The sequence below is a fragment of the Giraffa tippelskirchi genome, chromosome 6, assembly GCF_054371585.1.
Source record: "Giraffa tippelskirchi isolate mGirTip1 chromosome 6, T2T-mGirTip1v1.2.pri, whole genome shotgun sequence".
NCBI classification, from domain to species: domain Eukaryota; kingdom Metazoa; phylum Chordata; class Mammalia; order Artiodactyla; family Giraffidae; genus Giraffa; species Giraffa tippelskirchi.
In genome coordinates this window covers 117596242-117623217 of record NC_137280.1, presented here as the reverse complement: position 1 = coordinate 117623217, position 26976 = coordinate 117596242, and the positions used below count along the sequence as shown (strand labels likewise).

The 26976-nt window shown below is 52.6% G+C and overlaps 1 protein-coding gene and 1 non-coding gene across 2 annotated transcripts; one reads left to right on the top strand and one right to left on the bottom strand.

Moving 5' to 3' along the window:
- Positions 1-2350: 2350 nt before the first annotated feature.
- BTBD2 (BTB domain containing 2) lies at positions 2351-25373 on the top strand. Its single transcript, XM_081502766.1, has 9 exons — positions 2351-2753; positions 16136-16255; positions 19351-19507; positions 20494-20599; positions 20685-20882; positions 23371-23563; positions 23675-23762; positions 24003-24149; positions 24417-25373. Exons 1-9 carry the CDS (start codon positions 2377-2379, stop codon positions 24576-24578), a joined length of 1548 nt encoding a protein of 515 aa, XP_081358892.1. The 5' UTR covers positions 2351-2376; the 3' UTR covers positions 24579-25373.
- TRNAE-UUC (transfer RNA glutamic acid (anticodon UUC)) lies at positions 8887-8958 on the bottom strand. The gene has a single exon. It is a non-coding gene; the product is annotated as a tRNA-Glu (tRNA).
- Positions 25374-26976: the final 1603 nt, after the last annotated feature.

Here is a 26976-nt window from a genome sequence, read left to right as displayed (position 1 = left end):
TAGCCCACCAGCCTCCTCTGTCCATGGAATTTTCCAGGCAAGAATACTGGAGTTGGTTGCCATTTCCTACTCCTGGGGATCTTGTTGAACCAGGAATCGAACCCACATCTTCTGGGTCTCCTGCATTAGTAGCTGGATTCCTTACCACTGAGCCACCTGGGAAGCCCATAAAAAGATTCTACTCTTTGTAAAAAAACAAACAATAGAACAGATAGTAGATACAGCATTAATATTGGTTACTTTGGGATTTAATATAATAGATGAAGCACACGTTCTTTTCTTGAAATTTTCTGGCATTTCCAAGTTCTCTCCTTTATTTATTTATTTATTTATATATTATGTTTAGAACAAAAAAATAAATCTTTGCAAAAATTTTATCTACGGGTTCAAGATGCCTTTGTCTATGGTTATAACATTGTTTACTTGACCTTCAGGAAATTTCTCACCCCAAGGAGCAGAGGATGGTAAGGTGGGATTTTATAAAAATCTAGAGCCCAATGCTGGGAGTGCATCCTCTGAAAAGCCACTGGTAAAATCTGTAGAGCTGGGTCCTCAGCCCCCAAGGGTAGAGGTTGTCCTCAGGTGAAGGGAACTGACTTTCAATTGTGGGAAAGACCTGGAGCGCTTTAATCATTGCCTACCAGACACCTGGCTTAAGTTGGGAGGAGTCTATATTCTAAAAAGAGTAAGGAAGGTTAGGTGGTTAGGGCTGAGGGTGCGGGTTGTCTTGGAGGGGGCTGGGCAGTTTCAGGCAGCCTTGGAGGAGGAGGAGGGACTGGACTACAGTGCAAACTTGGGGCCCTTTGTTAAAAAATTATTACGAATTTCAAGATGGTGACAGCAAGTGCAGGGGCTGCCCGTGAAGCCGACCCCTGTGGAGACCCACGGTTCAAAGTCTACTTTGGAGGTAAGAACTGGCCAGGATTCCGGCAGAGACTGGATGCTGAGGCAGAATTTCTTGCCTATGGCTCTCTTGGGTGTCCAAGGGCCACAACCCACAGGCAGAAGTCCCTTTTCTATGGGGGAGACCAGGCTCTAGACCCCTGGGGGTCTCCCAGTCGCTTTTTAGATGCTAAATTGTCACGGGTGTTACTGAAGTCCCGTGTTCAGGTAGGGTCTGGTGAAAACACCCTCATGCCTCTCTCTCTACCCAGCCCCTGCTTTCTGGGATATTAAAGATGGTACCCACCCCCCTCTCCCCATTCATCTTCCTGATTCCTGAGTCACTGGTCAGCCTCCCTTCCTTTAGGAAGGCCTCCAGGCTGCCCCTGCACCCCTGAAGTCATACCTTCTGTTACATTCCTCAGGCTGCATCTCCAGGTTGTGACCCCTAGGTGCTCAAGAGACCCTGTTTTATGGCCTTCTAGCTGCCTGTGCCTCTTCTTCAAGGCATTAGGGCACTCTGACATTGTGGGTGGGTTAGCTGTTTGTGGGTTGCAGCTCTGTGGACACCGAGCAACAGAGACCTGGCTCAGAGGAGGGACCTGTATCTCTGTTGATTCTGGGATGCACAGCCCTCCCCTGCATTTAGTGCTCCCCCCACTGTGGGGTCCCCTCAGCTGACCACCTGGGGTTGGGGCTAGGGGTTGCGGCTAAGGTCCAGGATCCCAGCTATGGGGTTTGGACTCTGGAGTCGGGTCTGCATTTGTGTTTGGGGGGTCATGGGTCAGAGATTGGGATCTAGGGGTTAGAGACTGGAGTTTTGGTCTGAGTTCTGGCATCCCGGGTCTGGAATCTGAGGTCTGGAGTTGGGATCCAGAGCCTGGGTTCTGAGGCCCAGGATGTAGGAGTGGGATTATGGGAACTGCAGTCTGAGGTCTGTGGCCCCTGAGGTTGAGGATCTAGGATCTGGGCTGGTGATTCCAAATCTGAGGTCAGGGTTTTGAGGTTTGAGGTCTGGGGTCACAATTTCTGGATCTGGGGCATACAGTCTGAAGTAAGGGGTCTGGGTTTAGTACCCGGGTTCTGAGGTCCAGGATCTGGGATCTGGGGTCTGAGGTACAGGATCTAGAACCCGGGGTTGGGGATCTGAGGTAACAGATCTAGACCCCGGGGTCCAGTGTCTGAGGTAACAGATCTAGAACCCGGGGTTGGGGGGTCTGAGGTACAGGATTTAGAGTCTGGGGTTGGGGTCCCAGGTCTGAAGTATGAGATCTAGCACGTGGGGGGTCGCATGTCTGAGGTCGGGGCTCTGGGGTCTAGGCCCAGGGTCTGAGGTACAAAGTCTCCATCGGCCTCTGCTTGCCCCCGCCCCGCCCCCTCTCTCTCCCTTTGCCTCTCCCCTCCTCTCCCCTCCGCCCCCCATCTCCTCGCTCCTCCCCTCTCCTCCCGCCCCTCCCCCGCCCGGCCCGCCCCGCCGGGCGCCGCACCGACAAGATGGCGGCGGGTGGGAGCGGCGGGCGCGCGTCGTGCCCGCCGGGGGTCGGCCCGGGAGCGGGGGGCGGCCCCGGGCCCAGCGCCAACGCCGCCCAGGCCCCCGGCAACGCGGCGGCCGCCGCCGCCGCCCCGGCCCCCGCTGTCCCCGGGCCGCCCCCGCCGGTGTCGGGGCCGGGCGCGCAGGCCGCGGCGGGCGGGGAGCGGGCGGCCGAGGAGCCGGGGGCGGCGGCGCTGCTCCGCGAGCCCGTCTACAACTGGCAGGCCACCAAGCCCACGGTGAAGGAGCGCTTCGCCTTCCTCTTCAACAACGAGGTGCTCTGCGACGTGCACTTCCTGGTGGGCAAGGGGCTCGGCGCGCAGCGCATCCCGGCGCACAGGTGGGCCGCCGTCCGGGACCGCCGCCCGACCCGGGACCGGGTTAGCACCGAGGCCCGCCCCCCGGGACTCCGTCATCCCCCAAGACGCCGCCGCTTCCCGGGACCCAGTCATAGCCAGGACCGGACCCCTACCCCTACCCCTCCCCAGGATTCAGTCATTCCTGGGATCCCGCTACCCCCACCCTCAGGAAAACGGCCAGCCCCGGGGACCCAGCACCCGCCATTCCTGGAACCCCTGCTGTCCTGGGGACTTGCCCTCCCCCACTGCCCCCAGGCCCCAGCACCCTTAAGGCCCTGTGACGTGCTAGGCCTCCGTCCAGCTCGGACGTCCAGATACTAGCCATGGCCCGCTCCTGCGACCCCTGCCCCTCCACCCCCATCGGAGTCTCCTGGCTCTATGGTCCCTGACCCTGCACCCATGCCCGAAATCTCCCAGGTCCGCTGACCTCTTTCACTCGCTGCATCTCTGTGACCCTTCAACCCCTGCCAGGCTTTCCAGGCCCTGCAGACCCCAGCCTGGCCATCCGGAGGATGTCCAGAGACCCCATCTGCTTCCGCCGCCTCCACGGGCCCCAGTGACCTCCTCCCCGAGTGCCCCCTCCTTCTAGCGAGCGCTGGGACCCCCCCCAGAGCCCCGCTAGACTCCCACCTTGTGAACCCCAGACCCTCATAACCCCCGTTGCCTGACACCGTACATCCCAGGTCTTCTCTTGAATGGGGTTTTCCTTGGTGCAGGCCCACACCTTTGCCAGTCTCAGGAGCGCAGCCTCCAGACTCCTGGGCGGGGCGGGGCTGTATCAGAGACCACCCTGCCCACTGCTTGCTGGGGGATGCTGGGAGGGTTCTGTTGGGGGAGGGGGCTGGGGGTTCTTGCAACTCTGCCTGGAGAGTCCCCAACCTGCTGTGAGGGTTGTCCTCACCATTCTGAGGTGTGTCTTTTACTTGGCCTGTGTCTTCGAGATTCTCCTCTCTGGTCCTTTCTTGGTTATTTATGTGCAACTGGGACTAGTTTCCTGTCCGAGGAAGGTTCCCAGCCGGTGAGGGGGTCCCCAGGACTTCCTGGGGCTTGTCCCTGCCCTAACCCTCTCCCCTCCCCTGCGAATTCCATATAGGGGGCTGGTTCCCTTGTGACCCAGGAGCCCCCAGCCTCCGTCATGCCTTTCTTGTTTCATATTCCTGCTCTGTGGACCTTCTTGATAGAAAGTTCTAGTTCTTTTTCTTTTCAGCCTTTGGGTTGTTATTTCATTTGCATTGTGAAATGTTGCCTGCCACGATCAGGTGCTTGAGTGACTCTGGGCTCTGCTGGGCCTCAGTTTCCCTTCACCCCTATGACCTGGGACCGACCATTAGACACTTCCTTCCTGGGGCCACTGGGAGGGTGGACCCTGTGACTAATCCTGGGACTAACCGGGTCCTTATCACAGTGCCCGGGCTCATCCTCCATACAGGTTGGCCTCACAGGCTGGTGGGGACGTAACCCGGTGCTCCAGGAAACACTCTGGAGTGTTGCTGCTGGAGCACAGACAGGAGTGGGGAGAATTCCTCACAGCATGCGCCCAGCTCCAGGCTGGACCTCACCCCCGCCTCCCTCCCGGATGGGCTGCATTAAGGGACTGGCTTGTAAGGAGCAGATTGGAACCCCACCTTGGGGAAACCCAGCAGATGCCCCCTTAGCCAGGTGGTCAAGTTGATGGTCCTGGCGGTGTCAGCACCCCCAGCAGGAAGGACTCCTGCCCCGCTGTGTGCTCCATCCCCAGCCCTGAGTCCCAGTGTCATGGGTTGATGGTGGCCCTCAAGTTGTGTCCAAGTCCCAATGCCTAGAACCCATGAACGGGACCTTATTGGGAAAAGGGTCTTCGCAGATGTGATTAAGAGTTTCAAGAAGCAATCATCCTGGATAATCTGAACGGCACTAAATCCAACAAGTGTCCTTGTGAGAGACACGGAGAAGAGGGACCGGGCAGAGACTGGAGGGACGTGGCCACAAGCCACAGTCTGCCTGGGGCCCCAAGAAGCTGAGAAGGGCAGAGCCTTGCAGGGAGCGTGGCCCTGATCTTGGACCTGCAGCCTCCAGAACATGCTGCTGCTGCTAAGTCGCGTCAGTCGTGTCCGACTCTGTGCGACCCCATTGACGGCAGCCCACCAGGCTCCTCCGTCCCTGGGATTCTCCAGGCAAGAATACTGCAGTGGGTTGCCATTTCCTCCTCCAGTGCATGAAAGTGAAAAGTGAAAGTGAAGTCGCTCAGTCGTGTCCGACTCTTCGCGACCCCATGGGCTGCAGCCTACCAGGCTCCTCCATCCATGGGGTTTCCCAGACAAGAGTACTGGAGTGGGGTGCCATTGCCTTCTCCATCCAGAACATGAGATTCTCTCAAGTCACCCAATTTGTAGTAATTTGTTAGAGGAGCCCCAGGAAACCAGTCCACCCAGAGAAAATACCGGATAAACCCAGAAGGGCATGCCTCAGGACCAAGACACTGGAGGGTCCCCAGGACGGTCCTGGGAGGAGCCCGAGGACACAAGTAAATGCCACGTGGGATCCAGAAACAGGGCCTGTGGTGGGAAGGGCGTTAGTGCAGAGCTGGTGACTGCTGAACCGGACCTGAGCTTACTTCACAAAGCAGACTGAGGGCAGGGCTCGTGCTAACTTCCAGAAAGGCTGTGGGGTCTGCACCCACCATTTCCCAGAATCCAGGCTTGTAGTGATCTCGGGCTGGGGCTCAGAATGGCATGGACTCTGGGTGAAGGGTGACCTGGTGCATGGGACGCAGGAGGGCCTGGCATATGTAATGGCAGAGGGGCCAGCTCTGACCTGGACAAGCTCAGGCTTCATTCAGAGTCTCTGCCTCCCACCCCCATCCCCTCTCCACTGTACTACTTTTTCACAGCTCTTTTTCCAACTTCCTCTGTGACGGCTGTCTTTGGCTTGCTGTGAGCAGCGTCTTGCTGCTCTCCCTCCTGCCAAGACCAGGAAAATGCCTGGCACACTAGGTGCTCAGAAAATCCATCAGTCCAGTGTCTGTGCTCACAGGGCTCCCTCTGAGGAAGCCCTGAGCATCTTCAGGGTAGCACTGTACAATTTGATGGCCCCACGTTAACATCTAAAATACCTTTATTCACATATCACTGGAGACTTAGCAGCGCAGAGATGTCCCCAAAGTACAGTAGTCTCTGTGTGTGCTTAGCTAAATAGCACGTTTTTGGTGACTGTGGCTTTATGATGGATTTTGACAACTGCTGTGGCTGTTCTTCCCAGTTTTGCTCAAGACATTTTGTGAACGCTTTTTCAGCTTGTCTCACACATTTAGCTGTTCCAGGATCAATTACCCATCTGTCCATCCCTTCCTCCTGTCCATCCCTCGCTCAATCCAGCAGTCTCTGAAACGGTGCTAACAAAAGACATCTCTTTCCCTGTAGAATTTACCTTCTAGTACAGTACTAGCAAATTTTTGTAAAGAGCCAGACAGTAAGTAGTCTCAGTAGGTCACATGGTCTGTGTCCCAACTGCTTAATTCTGCTGTAGCAGTATGAACACAACAAAACAGAAACGAAGGTGCATAGCTGTGTGCCAATAAAACTTTATATACACAAACAACTGGTGGGATGGATTGGGTCCAAGGGCTGTATTTGACTAGTCCCTGGCTCAGTGCTTCCCTATAATCTTTAGAATCAGTTTGTCAAATGCTAAAGAAATGACTAGAGGGGTTTGTTTGTCCTAGCCAAGATACCAGGTTGGGAGATCTGATAGTTTAGAATACAAGGTATGGGCACATGTTGTCTCTCCATTTATGGAAATGACTGGAGGGGTTTGTCCTAGCCAAGATACCAGGTTGGGAGATCTGATAGTTCAGAATACAAGGTATGGGCACATGTTGTCTCTCCATTTATGCAGGGTGCTTTTGTGTTTCCTTAGGGAAATTTTGTAGTTTTTTGTTTTGTTTTTTTGGCCACACTGCTGGATTGTGGGGTTTAGTTTCCCCTCTAGGGATTTAACCCAGGCCCCCTCGACAGTGAGAGTATGGAGTCCTAACTACTGGACCACCAGGGAATTCCCAGTTTTATAGTTCCTTCACATAGCTCTTGCACATTTATTGCTAGGTGGGTTTTTTTTTTTTTAGTTTTTGTTTTTTCTCTGTTGTGAATAATTTCTTCATTACATATTTCTTAGCTGGTTCTTGCTGGGAAGCTGTGGGGTCTTGCACATTTATTTTTATCCACTGGAATGATTTCTTTCTGAATCCTCTTTGGTGTTAATAGCTGTTCCACCGATTCCATGGTCCGGTACTGTCCAGTAGACTTTTCTGTGATGATGAGAATGTTCTAGATCTGTCCATTCCTAGCCACTAGTCACACATGGCTACTGAGCACTTGAAATGTGGCCCTCACAACTGAGGAACCAAATCTCTTGTTTTGGCTTGAAGCATCTTAGTTCCCTGACCAGTGATTGAACCTTTGACCTCAGCAGTGAAAGCGTAGAGTCCTAACCACTGGACTGCCAGGAAATTCCCAAACTGAATCTTTTTTTTTTTTTAATCTATTTATTTTTGGCTGCCCTGGGTCTGCGTTGCTGTGTGGGCTTTTCTCTAGTTGCAACGAGCGGGGGCTACTCTCTAGTTGCAGTGTGTGGGCTTCTCATTGCAGTGGCTTCTCTTGTGGAGCACAGGCTCTAGTTTTGCCATTTGTAGAAATCTAATAATTAGAATGACAGAATGTGTAGGATTTGGTCTGGCTTCTTTCATTCAGTGTCCTGTTTGTGAGATCCATCCACATCCTTGTATCGACAGCTCATTTCTTTTTATTGCCAAAGTAATTCATCTTACTGCTGAATCCCATTGCATGGATGGACCACACTGTGTCCATTTACCAGTCATATGGGTTATACGGGCATACAAGTTAAACGGGTTATTTCTAGCTTTTCATTATAAGGAATAATACTGCCATGAACATTCAGCATTTGTGCAGAAGTCTGCGTATGGAAGTACTGTTCCTTTTCTCTTGGGTAAATACCTAAGGGTCAAATGTTGGAACCGCAAGGTAACACTTACATGTGACATTTTAAGAAACTGCCAAACTGGTTTCCAAAGTGGCTTCCCCATTCCCCACCCCCCATGATGCCTGAGGACTCAGTAATGTCTTTGGCCTCATAGGTGAATTGGAAAATGTTCCCCCTCCTCTCCTTTCTAGAAGAATATGCAGAGGGTTGGTGTTAATTTCTTCTGGGAATGGACTTTTCTTTGTGGGGAGATTTTTTCTTTTTTTTTTGGCTGCACTGTGGAGCTTGTGGGATCTTAGTTCCCTAGCCAGTGATCGAACCTGTGCCCCCTACAGTGGAAGCTCAGAGTCTTAACCACTGGACCACCAGGGAATTCCCTGTGGGAAGATATTTTTTTTTTTTTACTGGTTGTGCTGGGTCTTCATTGCTGCACGAGGGCTTTCTCTAGTTGTGGCGAGCAGGGGCTGTTCGTTGAGGAGTGTGGGCCTCTCATTACAGTGGCTTCTCACTGCAGAGCACAGGCTCGAGGCACGTGGACTCAGTAGTTGCAGTGCGTGGTCTTTAGTTGCTGCACGGCATGTAGGAGCTTTCTAGATCAGAGATCGAACCCGTGTCCCCTGCACTGACAGGCAGATTCTTATCCGCTGTACTACTAAGGAAGCCCCAGAAGATTTTTAGTGACTAGTTCACTTGTTATTTGTTTGCTTAGATTTCTCTGTTTTCAGTGAGTGTTGGCAGTTTGTCTTTACAGGAAGTCATCCATTTCCTCTAAGCTGTCTTTGTTTGTTGACATAAAGTTGTTTCAAAGTTCTTTTACCACTGATAGGGTCCTAGTGATATTCCCTTTTCATTCCTGATTTTGGTAACTTGTGTCTTTTTTCTTGATCAGTCTACCTAAAGTTCTAGGCCGTGGTTTAAATTTTTTTTTCCCCCTCAAAGAATGACCTTTTGGTTTCATTGATTTATCTCTATTTTCCCATTCCCAGTTTCATTAATTCCTGCTCCCACTTTTACTGTCTTCTTTGTTTTTTGGGCTTGATTTGCTCTTTCTTTTCTAGATTCTTGAGATGGAAGATTACCTTGCTGATTTTATTTTTTATTAATTTTTGGTCACTCTGTGTATGGCTTGTGAGATCTTTGTTCCCTGACCAGGGATAGAACCTGGACCCTGGCAGTGAAAGTGCCAAGTCCTAACCACTGGACCGCCAGGGAATTCCCAGAAGCTTAGGTTGCTGATTGTATAGATCTTTCTTTAATGCATACATAATGTTTACCCCAAGCAGTGTTTTAGCTGCATTCCTTACACTGATGTGCTGTGTGCGTTTTTGTTCCAGTCAAGATCTTTTCTAATTCCCCTTGTGTTTCTTCCCTGACCCATGGATTACTTAGAAGTGTTGTTTCATTTTCAAATATTTGGGGATTTCTCAGAGGTCTTTCTGGTATTGGTGTATAATTTAATTCCTCTGTTTGGAGAACAAGCTTTGACTTCTTTCAGTGCCTATAAGTATATTTGTTTGACCTTGTACCTGGTCTTTCCTGGAGAATATTCCTAGAGTGTGCATTCTGCCATCACCTGGCTGAGGGTTTTGTTTGGGGAGTTTAAGAAATCTTTATGTATTTGGCTGTGTTAGGTCTTAGTTGCAGCATGCGGAATCTCTAGTTGTGGCGTGCAGGCTCTGTAGTTGTAACACGTGGGCTCAGTTTCCCCATGGACCATGGGATCCTAGTTCCCTGACCAGGGATCCAAGCTGAGTCCCCTACACTGGAAGGTGGATTCTTAACCCCTGGACCACTGGGGAAACCCCTGGGCTGAGGGTTTTGTAAAGGTATGTTGGCAGCGTTCAGTCTGGCTGTTCCATCAGTTGTGAAGAGTGAGGTGTTGAAACCTCCAGTGGAAACTGTTGGATTGTCTCTTCCGCCTCTTTATGCTTAGTTTCTCTTTGTGTGGTTTGGGACTCAGTTGTGTGTTTGTGTGCGCTGTTACCTATTCCTGTGTACCGGCCCTCTGTTTGTAGGAAACGTCCATTTTCCAGTAACATTCCCTGTCCTCTCCGTCTTGTGTGGTATCAGGGCAACCACTCCAGCTCACTGGTGCGTCTGTCTGCAGGATATGTCTTTCCTCTTCTTTCTCCTTTCACCCCCTTCATGTGTTTAATGTAAAACTTCTGAGCCTGTGATGTCCATCTGTCCCATCTCTGGTGACGTGAGCCTTGGCCATGGGGCAGGTTTCTCCACCGGGCTGTCCCTGCCATCCCCTCGTCATCACCCTTCCCTCCTGAGGGGCGCTCTGTATAGACATCCCCTTTCCCCTCCTCCTTGGCCTGCTGGTGGAGTATCTGTGGATGGTGGTTTTAGCTGGAAAGCGTTGTTTACTCTGGCATCTGCCATGTGGTGATTTCCTATTTCCGTAACTCCTCCATTTGTTAACTGTGATTCTGAAAGGAAAAGCTGTTCCTTCTCCCTTGCTCACACACCTCCTCCGTTATATATTTATTTCATCATGGACTCACACTGTTTATTTTATCCTGTGGGTCATTGTCTGGTATGAGCATTACTGTCCTAGATTTGGCCGTTGGAAGTCCTTACAGTTGTCTCAATTCCTTTTAACATTGGCTGTCGTGTTGGGAGAATGTCTTTACTTTTTGGCCCCACAGGATATTCCAAGCTCGTCCTTCCCCTCCCTTAGCCCAGGAATCAGCCATTTCTCATTTTAGTGGAAAATGGTATTTAGAAACCAAGATACAAGTGCTGAGTGTGCTCACTGCTGCTGGGGTATTGTTGTTTAGAGACCTTCTTGCCAGACAGAGAGAGGAAATATACCAACACACACGCAATCTCTATTTCTGTGTCTCTGTCTCCATCCATCCATCTAGTCTGTCCATCCATCCATTCACCCACCTAAAAGCCATGAGATCAACTTGAGTCCCTCTGACCCTGGCTCAGCCTTGGAGAGTTCATCCCAGCTTCCCTTCCCCTTACCTGTAACTCTCTTCTCCAGTTCTGAGAACCTGGCTCTCATTCTGCACATGTCTGCTTAGTGGCACAATGTGTGTAGTTTCAGAGCTGCTTTCCCTCTCCTGTGAAAAATACTTTTTCTGCATGAAGCACAGTATTTGTATGCAGTTCTTTTGGCATTTAACCTGTTTCCCAAAGCTGCTTAGCTGGTCTTTCTTCCCTGTCCCTTCAGGGTAGTATGGCATTCTTTCTTTCTTTTTAATTTTTAAGTTGTAAAATACACATACCATAAAATTCACCCTTTTAGCCATTTTTAAGTGCACGGCTTGGTGGCACTAAGCATATTCATGTTGTTTGCAACCATCCCCACCAAAACTCTGTCCCCATGAAACACTGACCCCCCATCGCCTTCCCCAGCCCCTGGCCCCACCATCTTCTCCCTGTCTCTGTGGATCTGACCCCTTTAGGGACCTCCTGTGAGTTGAACCAAACTCTGTGTTCTTCTTTGTCTGGCTTCTCTCACTGAGCATCATGTTATCAACGTCTTTTCGTGTTGTAACACAAGTCCAAATCTCCTTCTTAAGGTAACTAACACTCCGTGTATGGACAGACCACTTTGTACGGATGATGTGCTCATTGCTCATCTGTCATCTGTTGATGGACATTGGGTCGCTTCCATCTTCAGGAGTCTGTGGATCATGACACGCTGAACGCTCACGCACAGGTCTTGTACGGACATGTGTGTTCACTTCTCTCAGGCACTAACCTGGGAGCGGCACTGCTGGGTCAGACGGGAACTCTGTGTTTCGCCCCCTGGTGAACCACCGGCCTGTCCACCACAGCTGCACACCTCGTGCCCCCCGCCCCTCACCCTGCGTGAGGACTTGGCTTTCTCCACAGCCTCAGCAGCTCTCGTCATTGTCTAGGTTTTTTATTCTAGCTGGTGGTCCAAGGGGTAAGGTCATGTCTCACGGTGGGGTTTTTTTTTAATTGATGCCTTTGCTTTGATTCTGCATTTCCATCATACTTTCTCATTAATTTTGATCTTGCAGAGGCTTTTGACTCTTACCACTGTAAGTGCATGCGTGCTCAGTAGTGTCCGACTCTTGGTGACTCTGTGGACTGTAATGCACCAGGCTTCTCTGTCCATGGAATTTTCCAGGCAAGAATACTGGCTCGTGGTGGGTTTTGTTTTGTTTTTTTAATTTATTTGGCTGCATCAGGTCTTAGTTGCAGCACTCAGGATCTTCATTGCCTCATGTGGGATCTTTCCTTGGGTTGCATGGAATTCTAGTTATGGTGCATGGGCTCACTAGTTGTGGCACTTGGGCTTAGTTGCCCTTAGTTGCCGTGTCAGTTCAGTTCAGTTCAGTTGCTCAGTCGTGTCGGACTCTTTGCAACCCCATGAACTCTACACACCAGACTTCCCTGTCCATCACCAACTCCCGGAGCTTGCTCAAACTCATGTCTGTCGAGTCACTGATGCCATCCAACCATCTCATCCTTTGTTGTCCCCTTCTCCTCCTGCCTTCAACCTTTCCCAGCATCAGGATCTTTTCAGATGAGTCCTTTCTTCGCATCAGGTGGCCAGAGTATTGGAGCTTCAGCTTCAGCATCAGCCCTTCCAATGAATATTCAGGACTAATTTCCTTTAGAATTGACTGGTTTGATCTCCTTGCTGTCCAAGGGACTCTCAAGAGTCTCCTCCACCACCACAATTCAAAAGCATCAATTCTTAAGCGCTCAGCTTTCTTAATGGTGTAACTCTCACATCTATACATGACTGCTGGAAAAAACCATAGCTTTGACTAGATGGACCTTTGTCGGCAAACTAACGTCTCTGCTTTTTAATATGCTGTCTAGGTTTATCATAGGTTTTCTTCCAAGGAACAGGCATCTTTTAATTTCATGGCTGCAGTGATTTTGGAGCCCAAGAAAATAAAGTCTGTCACTGTTTCTATTGTTTCCCCATCTATTTGCCATAAGTGATGGGACCAGATGCCATGATCTTCATTTTTTGAATGTTGAGTTTTCAGCCAGCTTTTTCACTGTGCTCTTTCACCTTCATCAAGAAGCTCTTTTTAGTTCCTCTTCACTTTCTGCCATGAGGGTGGTGTCATCTGCATATCTGAGGTTATTGCTATTTCTTCTGGCAATCTTGATTCCAGCTTGTGTTTCATCTAGCCCAGCATTTCACATGATGTACTCTGCATGTAAGTTAAATAAGCAAGGTGACAATATACAGTCTTGACATACTCCTTTCAATTTGGAACCAGTCGGTTCCATGTCTGGTTCTAAGTGTTACTTCTTGAACTGCATACAGATTGCTCAGGAGGCAGGTATGGTGGTCTGCTATTCCGATCTCTTTAAGAATTTTCCACAGTTTGTTGTGATCCACACAGTCAAAGGCTTTAGTGTAGTCAGTGAAGCAGATGTTTTTCTGTAATTCTCTTGCTTTTTCTATGATCCAAAGGATGTTGGCAATTTGATCCGTGGTTCCTCTGCCTTTTCTAAACCCAGCTTGAAGGTCTGGAAGTTCTTGGTTCACATAGTGTTGAAGCCTCACTTGGAGAATTTTGAGCATTACTTTGCTAGTGTGTGAGATGAGTGCAATTGTGTGGTAGTTTAAACATTCTTTGGCATTGCCTTTCTTTGGGATTGGAATGAAAACTGACCTTTTCCAGTCCTGTGGCCACTGCTGAGGTTTCCAAAGTTGCTGGCCTATTGAGTGCAGCACTTTCACAGCATCATCTTTTAGGATTTGAAATAGCTCAGCTGGAATTCCATCACCTCCACTAGCTTTGTTCATAGTGATGCTTCCTAAGGCTCACCTGACTTCACACTCCAGGATGTCTGGCTGTAGGTGAGTGATCACACCATTGTGGTTTCATTAAGATCTTTTTTGTATAGTTCTTCTGTGTATTCTTGCCACCTCTTCTTAATATCTTCTGCTTCTGTTAGGTCCATACTGTTTCTGTCCTTTTTTGTGCCCATCTTTGCATGAAATGTTCCCTTGGTATCTAATTTTCTTGAGGAGATCTCTGGTCTTTCCCATTCTGTTGTTTTCCTCTATTTCTTTGCACTGATCACTGACTGAGGAAGGCTTTCTTGTCTCCTTGCTATTCTCTAGAACTCTGCATTCGGATGGATATGTCTTTCCTTTTCTTTTGCCTTTCACTTCTCTTCTTTTCTCAGCTATTTGTAAGGCCTCCTCAGGCAACCATTTTGCCTTTTTGCATTTCTTCTTCTTGGGGATGGTTTTGATCACCACCTCCTATACAGTGTCATGAACCTGCATCCATAGTTCTTTAGACACTCTATCAGATCTAATCCCTTGAATTTATTTGTCATTTCCACTGTATAATCGTAAGAGATTTGATTTAGGTTATACCTGAATGGCCTATGGTTTTCCCTATTTTCTTCGATTTAAGTTTGAATTTTCCAATAAGGAGTTCAGGATCTGAGCCATAGTCAGCTCCTGGCCTTGTTTTTGCCGACTGTGTAGAGCTTCTCCATGTGGGATGGATCAAACCTGCGTCCCCTGCGTTGGAGGGTGAATCCTTAACCACTGGACTGCCAGGAAAGTCCCCTCATGGTGGTTTTGATTTGCCATGTTCATCATCATGGTTTGAGGGTGAACGGAGAAGTGGGGATAGGAGACTCCTGGCAGGAGGCCAGTGAGGGGCCTGGTGGGCAGGGCTGCAGGTGGAGATGATCAGACTCCCTGGACCCAGTTGCTCTGCCAGGCCTGAAGTTTGTCACCTTGTCCACCGGGAACACTGAGGACATGTATAGCCCACCGTCCTGGGGCCCCGCACAGACACACCAGGCCTGGTTGGGCCGCCTCTTATGTCCTGCCAATGAATCGTCAGGGAAGGTTTTCCCCATAGGAGATCAAGATACTCTGTTGAATCTAGAAGAAAGGAGGAACAGGAAAGCACTGCATATATGGACTGTGTGTGGGGCTGGGGACCCGGCTGCCGCTTGAATGAGTGGGGCTCCGAGGACATGACAGGGCTGGCAGCTGAACAGGGCATGAGCATCCTGGGGTGGCCAGATTGGGGGGGGGGCAAACCACATCAGTTATCCTCTCTTGGAATCCAGAAGTCCACGACGGGGTGTGGCAGGGCTGTGCTCCCTCCAGAGGCTCCTCCAGCTTTTGGGGCCCCAGGCATCCTGGGCTTGTGGATGCTTCACCTCAGTCTCTGCCTCCCTCATGTGGCCTCTCCTTGGTGTCTTATTATAAGCCATTGTGTCAGGGCCCATCCTGGATGAGGATAGCCTGGGCTTAGCAAGTGACATCCGCAAAGACCCTGTTTCCAGACGAGGTCCCATCCTGACATTCCAGGGGGATGTGACTTTGGGGATACTCCTTTCATCCACTACATTTGGGTTCTCACCTGGCCCCCATCTCTAGCCTGGCCCTTGGAGTGCTGTCAAGCCCTGGGCAGGACTCGGGGCCAGACCAGGGCCTGGCAGAGCTGGGAGCACACATCCACGATGGAGGAGTGGGTAGGAGCGAGGGTGGATGGGCTTATCCTTCCAGGGAGTGAGGGATGCCTGGGTGGGGTTTGCTGGGAGCTGTGGGGAGGGTCACTGGGCAGAGAGAGGCCAGGGAGTGGGCTGTCACTACTGACTCCAGATGTTTTGCATGGGGTTGGGTGCTCGGAGCCCTGCATGGCTCACGGTAGGACCCAGGGAGCAGGTGTAATGCAGGCATGGTGGCTTGCAGACCCAGAGAATAGGGCTTTGCAGGGGGCTGGCCTCTTTGGGGGAGGCTGTCATGGGGCAGGCCTGGGGACTGTGAGTACACAACTGGTGGAACCCAGAGGCCCCCAAGGCCACTCACATCCTAATGCTCCCTTAGCCTCGACACCCTTCCCCACAGACTCAGCACAGTTCTAATGTTCCCTCCAGGCCTTCCCTGGCAGCCTGACTCCGGGGGATGTGTGTAGAGCAGTGGAGTGAGTGAGTGAATGAATGAGCGAGGGAGTGAATGAGTGGTTGAGCAATGGTTGAACAAGTGACTGACTAAATGAGAGAATGAGGGAATGAGTGGTTGAATGAATCAGTGAGTGAACGAGTGAGTGAATGAACAATGAGTGAGTGAGTGAATGATGGGGGGGAGTGAACGAGTTGGGGGGTGCCTGAGCTGCCTGTGGCATGTAGAACTGGCAGAAAGCTGTCATCCATGCAGCCCCGGGGAGATGATTTTGTGTCTGTGCCCTCTGTCACTGTTGATCCACAGGAGCTAACTTTTCGGTCCTCAGGGCCTTCCTTCCAGAAGCATCTAGGGCAGGATGCTCCGGGCAGGGCGTTACTGCTGCGGGGATGCTCGCCATCCACATCCCAGGGCCCCAGGAGACCCTAGGCTCGGGCACTTGGGGACTGGTGGGCCTCGCAGAGGGTAACCAGGTCTTCTCTGACTCACTAGGTTTGTGCTGGCTGTGGGCAGCGCTGTCTTCGACGCCATGTTCAATGGGGGAATGGCCACCACGTCCACCGAGATTGAGCTGCCTGATGTGGAGCCGGCTGCCTTCCTGGCACTACTCAAGTAAGACCTTCCAGGTCCTTCCCACCCGGGGATGGGACAGACACACCTGATGGTTAATAAATAGAGCCCTGGGGACATTGCCTCCGGAGCCCCAGAAGCGACTCCCGAGATTTCTAGAACTCAACTCCTCAGTGAGGGATGGGCTCTGGACATCCCCCCCATTTTCATATTTTGCATTTTTTGTGTCAAAATGTATTTCACATACTGTTCAACTCACCCTTGAAAGTGTACATTGTACTGTTAGTGGCATTTAGTATTTCCACAGAGTGTGCAGCCGCCACCTCTTAATTCCAGAACAGTCCATCCCCAGAACCGCACCCTCCCCAGCCCCTGACAACCAGGAACCCACTCTCTCTGTCTGTGGATCGGCCTGTTCTGGACGTTTCCCATCAGTGGAATCACACCCTGTGTGTCCTGTGTCTGCTTCTCATTGAAAATCGTGGTTTCAGGTTTAGCCGCATGTTGGTGAATCTCCCAGTTTTCATTCCTTGTACTCAAAAGAGTTTTTAAAGAAATAGCCTAACGTAAGAATTTTTAATTCGACCTATATTTTTTCAAGTTTCAATTTTTTTTTCTCAATTTGTTTTGTTCTTTAAAACAAATCTAGTGATTCGGGGGGGTGGTGCTAGACACAGACTGCAGGAAGCCGTGGAGGCAGCATCACCAAGGAGGCCGACGAGCTCTGTGGACCAGATGTGTAGCTTGAAGGTTATCCTACCCGGTCAAACAGCTTTTCAAACATGGAGTTTACTTTTTTGCCTTTTTTGTTGTTGGCCTCGGGACATGGGGGACCTTAGTAGTTCCCTGACCAGGGATCAAACCTGGGCCCTCGGCAGTGGAAATGCAGAATCCTAACCTCTGGATGGCCAGGGAACTTCTTTTCCCTTCTGATTATAAAAATGGCATTGATTCACAGAAAGAGAGAGGGAGGGAGAAAAAGAGAAAAGAAAAAGTGGAAGAAAAGAGTGAACCTGTCCCCCATCTCAGCACCACGGACAAGGCCTTGACTGGCTGGTCCCATTCATATCCGGTCCCATCTGTGTTGTGTGCTCCCAGCCCCCTGCCCCAACCGTGTCATCTTCTCCCCTCTGGTATCCACAGTTACCCTCGGATGTAAATCGGTTCCTGTTAGCTCCATCTAACCACGTTGAATTCTGTGGGCTGATCACAAACAACACTTGGTGGAGTAATCTCACTTCTTTGTCTTTAGGCAACTTTTCAGACCAGGGGCCACAGGCTGCCTGCGAGAGAGGGCAGCGGGTGCTGCCTCCACTGCTGCCTGCTGATCCTGCAGAAGCAGCCTGGAAGAATCTGTAAACTGTAGGCAGGGCTGTGTGCCAAGAAAAACTTATTTACAAACCAGGTGGTAAAATCACAGTGAGCTGTCACTTCACACCCACCAGGATGGCTATCGTCAATATTAAACAAACAAGTTGTCTCGAGGACATGGAGAAATGGGGGCCCTGATGCACTTCTGGGGGAATGTGAAATGGGGCAGCCACTGTGGAAACAGTCTGGAGGATCCTCAGAATCTAAACATAGAGTTACCGTATGCTCAGACAATCCTACTCTGAGTACAGATCCAAAAGAAGGGAATGCAGGGACTTGAAGAGAGATTTGCACAGCCACGTTCACAGCAGCGTGATTCACAACAGCCAGAAAGTGGAAACACCCCAGCTGTCCATGAACAGATGAGGGATGAATAAGGTGTGATCCATCCACATGCTGGAGTATTACTCAGCCTTCAAAAGGATTCTGACACTTGCTCCAACATGGATGGACCTTGAGGACATGATGCTCAGTGAAATTAGCCAGATGCAAAAGGACAAGTACTGTCTGATTCCACTAACAGGAGGTCCTAGAGGAGTCAGATCCAGAGACAGAAAGTGGATGGTGGGGCCAGGGGCTGGGGTAGGGGACGGGGAGTCGGTGTTAAGTGGGGAGAGAATTTCAGTTTGGAAAGTTGAAAAAGTTCTGGAGATGGATAGTGGCAATGAATGCACAATGATATGAATGTACCTAATGCCACTGATGGTCAAAATGGTAAATTTTATGTACATATTACTATAATTTTTAAAAATTAAAAAAATAATGTCTATTTTTTAAAAAAGACAAAAAGTGACAGATTGCAGTTAGCCAAACCCTCCCTTTAGTCTAAGCTTGGTGAGACATGGGGTGAAAGGCTGTTCTGTCTCGTCTCCATCTCTGTGTCTGTCTCTCTCTGTATATTTTTTCTGTTTCTCTTTCTGTCTCTGGGTTTTGATGACCATGGCTGTTCCCCTGAGAGGGTGGACATTACCTCCATTGGTATGTAAGGGGCGCACCCATCTTCTCCCACATGTCCTGGTCTGTTCCATTACAAGGTCCCCCTCAGCACTGCTGACATTGATGGTCATTCTGTCCCTGACCCCGCTAGATCCCTGCTGCTGCTGTGTAGGCTTCCAGTGTGTTTGGGGGGTGCCGAGTGCCAGGAGAGGGGGCACCTTCCAGGAACTTGCTCTTCGGGCTGTTCCTGGTGGGGTTAGGCTTCAACTCTTGCCCTCTTCTACTCCTGCTCTGTGCCCGTGGATGGACGCTCAGGTGGTTTCCTGTGCATTGTGCTGCTGTGAACACACATTTCTCCTGCACGCCCAGGGCCGCCCTGAGGTGCCCCCACCAGACGGGCCAAGGGCTGCTTTCTTACTCTGTCCCCGTGGTTTTGTAATCAACCCCACTTCTGACCCACACAAAGAGTTGGCCTGAGGGTGGGTGGTCACCACGGCCACCATTTCTGCAATTCCAGCTGGCACTTCTGGTCCCATCAGTGATTGAGCTTGAGCTGGCTGTAGCTGGGCCAGAGGGTTGTTCAGAGGGTTATGGCCCCGGAGCAAATCCCATGCTGCCCACAGAGGATTTGGACAGAGGCTGCCTGCTGTGTAGACACGTTCCGTGGGTAATGTGCGGGTAGTTCAGCTCTGCTCCTTTTCCCTGGTAACTGCCTTTGAGGGGTCAAGTCCACATGTCAGAGGGCAACTGGTGCTGGTTTGGATGGTTCCTTGGGCCGGTCTGGAGGGTGAGGGCAGGGAGGCTGTCCTCACACCCCCCTCCGCCCCCAGGTTTCTCTACTCAGACGAAGTTCAGATCGGGCCTGAGACGGTCATGACCACGCTGTACACCGCCAAGAAGTACGCGGTGCCCGCTCTTGAGGCCCACTGTGTGGAATTCCTGAAAAAGAACCTGCGGGCTGACAACGCGTTCATGCTGCTGACGCAGGTGCAGGGCTGGGATGCAGGGGGTGAGGATGTGGGGGAGGGGAAGGCGTGGGACCCACTGGGGCACAGGTGCTGAGTCTGGGCAGCGATATAGGTGGGTGAGGAGGACGACGCTGGGTCAGGAGAGGTCGGGTTGGCGCATTTATGAGTTTTAGGTGTCTGCTAAATCTTGTGGAGGGATAAATTCCTTCCGTCACTGTACCTGGCACCCTGCGGGTGAGTTTCCCTGGTTACTCGTGTGCTCCTGTTGACGTTTTGGTGCCCTTGTGCAGGGCTCAGGTGTGGGGAGAAAGGTATTCCGTTACTAGGTTTTTTAGAGGGGCACGTTTGAGGTGGTCTGGTCCCACTGACTGTGGCAGGGCTGGACCACTGAGAGGCTGGCTGGGATAGGGCAGCACCCAAGTGTAGTTGTGGCTCTATAACCCCTCGCTGCCGTGGTATCTGGGCCCCGGTGCATCTGCTGAGTTGCTCTCGAGTGCTAGAGCCTGGGCTGTCATGTGGGGACTGCTCCCAACCATTTCCTGAGAGCTGCAGCCACGTGGGGCATCCTGGCCTCCTAGTCGAGCCCCAGGCAGAGCACAATGCACAGGGTTGTGGGTTCGAGCTGCCCCACAGCTTCCCGGGCAGAAAGGAATCAGAATCTTTTCTGTCCCTGGGCCCCACCCTGTGCATGAGTTCTCATATTAGGAGCACAGCTCTGCCATGTCCTGCGGGTCCTCCTCGGCCCTCTCCTAAGGCTCCTGCCTGACCTGGGGAGGACCGGGCCCACCTCCATCCTGAACCTCTCAGTACCCTGACTTTTGAGGTGCAAGCCTGCCCTCCTCCCGCCCCCAGGCAGTGGTTACTGTGAGTCTGGGACCCTGGAAGATGATCATCTCTGGGCTGCTGCTTGGCTCCCAGGACTTGAAATCCATCCCCAGTGTGGAGCCAGGGTTCATGTGGCTGGGTGTTGACATGCTCTTCTCTTACTGCCCTCCCACTCTCCAGGCAAGACTTTTTGATGAACCACAGCTTGCTAGCCTATGTCTGGAGAACATTGACAAGAACACAGCTGACGCCATCACAGCTGAGGGATTCACAGACATCGACCTAGGTGAGGCAGACTGGTCACCGCCCAGGGCCCATCAGACCTCATCCCTGAGGTGGGGGCCGCGCCCACTGACAGCCCCTCCCTACAGACACACTGGTGGCGGTGCTGGAGCGGGACACGCTGGGCATCCGTGAGGTGCGCCTGTTCACAGCCGTCGTCCGTTGGTCTGAGGCTGAATGTCAGCGGCAGCAGCTGCAGGTGACGCCCGAGAACAAGCGGAAGGTTCTGGGCAAGGCGCTGGCCCTCATCCGCTTCCCACTGATGACCATTGAGGAGTTTGCTGCAGGTAACAGGGGCACCGAGGAGGAGTGTGACCCCAAGTGTGAGTCACGTGACCCTCAGCCTGGCCACAGTGGGTCAGGTGCTGGCCGTGTCAGTGTGAGAACCTGGACTGGGCTCAAGAACCTGATGTTGGAATGACCCCCAGAGGCCAACCCTCCTGAGTCTCCCCACATGTCAGGTGTCCACACACATGTATGTTAAGTGTTGCAGACCCCCAACAGGGGCTTACATCTGGGGGATGGGCTGTGGCGTCCGGGTCTTCCATGAGCCTGTGAAGGGCTGAGAGGTGTCTGGGGCCTTGCTGCAGGGCTCGGGTTGGGACTCAGGCCCAGGCGGGGTTGGCCCTGACTCTGCCTCCCGCCTCATGGGGACCCTCCAATCCTTTGGGCTGTGTGGCAGTAGCTGCCAACTTGGCACTTCCCCCCCAGGGAGGCTGGGCCTCCCCTTTGGGTCATTTTTGTGGCTGATGCCAGCGTTGGTCCTAGAGCCACACTGGCCTGGGAGGTTCTGGATGGAGCTCCAGCCCATAGCAGGTGCACTGTATCCTGTCTCTCCCAGGTCCATGCTGCTCCTGTTCCCGCCCTGGTTCAGGGTCACCAGATTTAACAATGATAGCAAACAGATCATTTTTCAGTGTGTCTGCCGTGCAGCAGCTGGGAGACATTTCTTCTGTGGGTCAGCTCTCTATGATCTGAATTTGACTTGACCAGGTGACCCCTGTTTTATCTGGCAGTCCCTGGTGGCACAGCAGAACTTGGGTACAGCCTCAGAGGCTGTCTCCGGTACTCTGGGGCTCACTTATGCACCAAATACTTAGCACTTCCTCATACCAGGCTCTGGCAGCACCACAGTGACGGGGCCATCCTGGGTGCTGTGGAGCAGCCTCCCTAGCCCCACTCTCTCGATGCCAAGAGCCCCGCTTGTCTTTTTTTTTTTAATTTTAATTATTTATTTGGCTGCGTTATGCCTTAGTTGTGGCACGCAGGATCTTGCATTTCAGTGCATGGACTCTAGTTGTGGTGCATAGGCTCTAGTGTGCAGGCTTCAGTAGTTGCAGCACATAGGTTTTCTAGTTGTGGCACTCAGGCTTGGTTGCCCTGTGGCATGTGGGAACTTAGTTCCCCGACCAGGGATTGAACCAGAGTCCCCTGCATTGCACGGAGGGTTCTTAACCACTGGGCTGCTAGGGAAGTCCCACCCCTATCTTGATGATCACAGATGTCACAAACATTGCCCAGTGTTCCCTGCGGAGCTGGGACCTCCAGGTGAGAGCCCTCAGCTGTAGTGTTGAGCTGTCTCAACCTAAGACGCCTATGTGAGCCTTGCAGGATCCCGCTCTCTCCAGCCCTGCTTGTCACTCTGAAATAGCTCTCCTCCTGGTCCCTCAGCCCACCTGGTTGCCAAAGCCCCCCAGGGTCTCAGGTCTCCTGGAAGCACCACCTTCCACCCTTCCTTGGCCCCCTCGCCCCTTCTCCCATGAGGGCCCCTGGGCTGGAGCACCTGCCCCCCACATGCAAGCTCCTGGGGGTGTGTGCCAGGCCTGGGCCTTGTCCTTCTGCTATGGGCGGGCCTTATGGGGCTTTGGCTCTTTGTCACTCAATTGTGTTTTGGAGACTCTTCCTGCCTCTTCTATTCCCCTTGAAAATATAGGAAAGTAGAGAGAAGGTTGGGGAAAAGTCCCCCAAAGACTATCCTGGCTGAGTGCATCAGGACTGAGGTCAGAGGTGTTTTTCTTTCTGTTTCCTGTGCAGAGATTTAAAGAATGGTTCTTGTCTGTGTTCAGTTTTGTATCTTACATGATCCACAGACATCCCTCCCCTGTTGCTGCAGTCTGCACACATGGGGCCACCAGGTCTGAGCCAGGCCATGGCTGACCTGCCCCAGAAACAAGCTCAAAGCTGGTGAATGAGCAATTCCTGTAAAGGAGGGCAGTGCCATCTAGGCCTGTTGCAGGCACCTTGTCCTGCTACAGGTGGTGGGCAAGGGCAGGTGTAATCCTCCCGCCCCCTGTGGCCTAGGAGACCCCAGCACCCTGGTCTTCCCCACCAGAAGCCCCTCTGAGCTCTCAGGTTGCTGCATCTAGGCTTCCACCTCCAGACTCTTCCCCAGCTCCAGGCCTGTCTTGGGGCCAGCACCCCCACATCTGTATGTGCCTGGGGTGGACAGGCAGGGGGCATGAGCTCTGTGGACCCGTGGTTTTCCCCTAGGTGGTCCCTATGGAGGTCAGGAGACCCCAGGAGCTGAAAGGGATTTTGCCCAGTTAGCCAGCAAATTGGAGCATTGGCCCCATGTCAGCCTGGGACTGCTCCCCAAACGCTCTTGGAAGGGCCATTTTCCCCTCACTAACACCCTCCCCCGCCCCGCCGCCCGGGAGCTGCTTGGACCCGTGACAATATGCAGAGAAGAGAGGCTGGGTCTTATGCGTTGCCTTCTGGTGTCTTTGTGCGCTCACGGTTTGCCCCATCCGCCCCAACTCGCTCCTGTGCCCACAGGGCCCGCGCAGTCAGGGATCCTGGTGGACCGCGAGGTGGTCAGCCTCTTCCTGCACTTCACCGTCAACCCCAAGCCACGCGTGGACTTCATCGATCGGCCGCGCTGCTGCCTCCGCGGGAAGGAATGCAGCATCAACCGTTTCCAGCAGGTGGAGAGCCGCTGGGGCTACAGCGGCACGAGCGACCGCATTAGGTGGGCGGGGCAAGCCGCGGGGGGCGGGGCCTGGTTGGGGCCTCCCCGTGGTGAGGGGCGGGGCCTGGTTGGTCGAGGTCATTCAGCATCTCCTTCCTCCGATCCCCTCAGGTTCTCGGTCAACAAACGCATCTTCGTGGTTGGCTTCGGGCTCTACGGCTCTATCCACGGGCCCACAGATTACCAAGTGAACATCCAGGTCCTGCCCCCACCTCTGGGCCCTGCCCCTCGAGATCACCCCTTCCTCCTCTCTCCCCTTCTTCACATCCCACCCCTCTCCCCTAGCCAAGGGGAGACCCAGGACCATGCCTCTCTACCCCCACCATTGGCCTCCTTCTTTTGGGTTAGCTCAGTCCTCAGGTCCAGGCTCCATGGGGTCCTGTGGGTGGGCACCAGGTTGGGGGCACCGGAGTGAGCTGTGCCCGGCTCTGGCCCTTAGATCATCCACACAGACAGTAACACGGTCCTGGGCCAGAATGACACGGGCTTCAGCTGTGATGGCTCTGCCAGCACCTTCAGAGTCATGTTCAAGGAGCCGGTGGAGGTGCTGCCCAACGTCAACTACACGGCCTGCGCCACGCTCAAGGTGTGCCTGACCCCACCCCACCCAGGCCCCTGACCCCAGAAACCTACCCAGGACTCCAACCCTGAACCTGACCCCCAGCCCAGACTCAGGGTCTCTGAGCCCCACCCAGGACCTCGCCTCCCAGTTTACTGCCCACCTCTAAGGATGTGAGGCTGGGAGGGCACAACCCTGTGTCCTCCTTTGGAGGCCTGCTGCGCACACTGGGTGGGCCCTGAGCTGTGTTCTCATCCACTACATCTTTGCTGACCCGCTGGCTCCTCCCCACAGGGCCCGGACTCGCACTATGGTACCAAGGGTCTGCGCAAGGTGACCCACGAGTCGCCCACGACGGGGGCCAAGACTTGCTTCACCTTCTGCTATGCAGCCGGGAACAACAACGGCACATCAGTGGAGGATGGCCAGATTCCAGAAGTCATCTTCTACACCTAGGCCACTGGCCCGGCACCCCCCCAGCACAGGCAGGCCGCCTGGCCCCACTGCTGTGCCCACCGCCCACGCCGCTGCCCCCTACAGGGCCAGGAGGGCTCCTCTCTGCGTGCGGTGAGCTGGCTGCCTATTCCAAGGTGATGGAGGGGTGGGCAGGGCGGCAGAGACAATCCCTCAGGACTTGGGGGGCAGGGCCGGCCTAACCCCGCCCTGAGCAGAGGGTCCGCCCGCCCACCACCCCTGCCGCCCCACTCAGGGTTGGTGTAGGGTGTTGCCTCCTGTTTGTTTCAGCTGCACATGGCAATGCATCCTGAATTCCCATTTCTCTGGTAGTTGGCATGGGGGGCTTGTGTGCCTCTGCTCTGTTCACTGGGGAGGCACAGGCCCCCCAGCCTGCCCGAGGATGAGGGCTCAAGCCCTCTCAAGGTCCTACAGGCCGGCTTCCTGCCAGGCCCAGGCCCTGCTCCCGGGCCCAGTAAAGGACCATCCGTGTCCAGCCTCCCTGGATGCCCCTCCCCACCCCTGCAGCTGTGGACACAAGCGGCAGACTGGGTCTGCCTGGGAGGGGCGATGTTGTGGGCCAGCCATGGTGGCTACGTCCCCACTGGCCCGCCTGCCCACCCTGTAGCCCCACTCCAAGCCCCCAGCAAGTACTCTGCCCAAGGTGCTGGAGGGTGCAGCCCCCACCCCACCCCCATGCTTCCGTCTGGAGCCTGTGTCCTCCCCGAAGCCATGGAAGGTGTGTCTGCACACCACACCCCAAATGTTTTTTTTTTTTAAATAAAGGAAAGAAATGTATAAGCCCTGAGACATGTGCTGCTTCCGGTGCGATGGGGTCCTGGCAGTGGAGCCAGAGATTTCTCACCTTCAGCGCATCCAGATCACACGGGGGTTTTGCCCTGGGCTCCTCCTGGAGCAGCCAAGAGTGTCAGGAGCCCCCCACCCCCACCCCACCCCACCCCATCCCACCCCACCCCCCAAACCAGGAATCTTGTCGGCTCCTTGGGCCCAGGGATGCAACCCAGAGTGGCCCTTCTGGCTTTGCCCAGGGGGGTGTCCTCCTGCTTCCATATCCCACCCTGGCCCCTCCTGTCCAGTGAGGACTCTTGGGGATGACCCGGACCCAGGACCGGGCTGGCTGCAGAGATTCTGAGCTCAAGCTCCAGCCCTTGGGCTCCACGTCACCTCCTGAGACCTGCCACACTGCGGTCGGACCCCAAGTGAGGGGTCCTTGGGGCGGGGGACCAGGCCTCCCACTGTAGCCCCCAGAGCAGCCTGTCCTGGGGCCACTACAGTTCAGGGAGGCTCCTCAGGACAGGAGGAAGATGGTGTCAGCCTGGGGCACCCACAGGGCGTGAGCATGCCAGGAGTAAAGGCTGGGCAACAAGCTGGTGGGCTCATTAGAAGGGGCCCCGAGACAGCTGTGCCCCACTCCCAGGGCCTGCAGCTATGCAGGGTCACAGTGAGCTGCTATGACCGTCTCCTTCCAAAGAAACATGTGACCTACCCTCTGGAGGAGGACAGCAGTGTGAGCTTCCACCAGCATCATCACAATGTCCTACAGCAATGCACAGATTACAAAGCGAGAGAGAAAACAAAACAGAAACACATCTACATGTACTTCAGAAGCTGGAGTTATCAACTTTCCTCGACATAATAAAGGCCATATATGACAAGTCCAGAGCTTATACCATACTCAGGCATGAGAAGCTGAGAGCATTTCCTCTAAGATCAGGAACAAGACAAGGATTCCCACTCTTGCCCACTCTTTTCAACAAGGTTTTGGAAGTCCTAGCCACAGCAGTCAGAGAAGAAGAAATTAAAGGGATCCATACTGGAAAAGATTAAGTAAAACTGTCACTATTTGCAGATAACATGACTCTATACATAATATTACCAGAAAACTACTGGAGCTCATCAATGAATTTGGTAAAGTTGCAGGATACAAAATTAATATACAGAAAGCTGTTGCATTTGTGTAACAATGAAATATCAGAAATTAAGGAAACAATCCCACTTACCACTGCACCAAAGACAAAATACCTAGGAATAAACCTACCTAAGGAAGCAAAGACCTGTAGGCCAAAAACAATGAGATCCTGATGAAAGAAAAGGAAAACAGAAACATATGCAAAAACATAGCATGTTCTTGGACTGGAAGAATCAATAGTTAACATGTCCATACTACCCAAGGCAATCTACAGATTCAGTGCAATCTCTATCAAATAACCAATCTCGTTTTTCTTAGAACCAGAATAAAAAATTTTAAAATTCATATGGAAACACAATCCTGAATAGCCAAAACAATCTTGAGAAAAACGAACAGTAGCAGTCAGAACACATTCATAACTTCACACACTACTACAGAATACAGTCATCAAAACAGTATAGTACTAACACA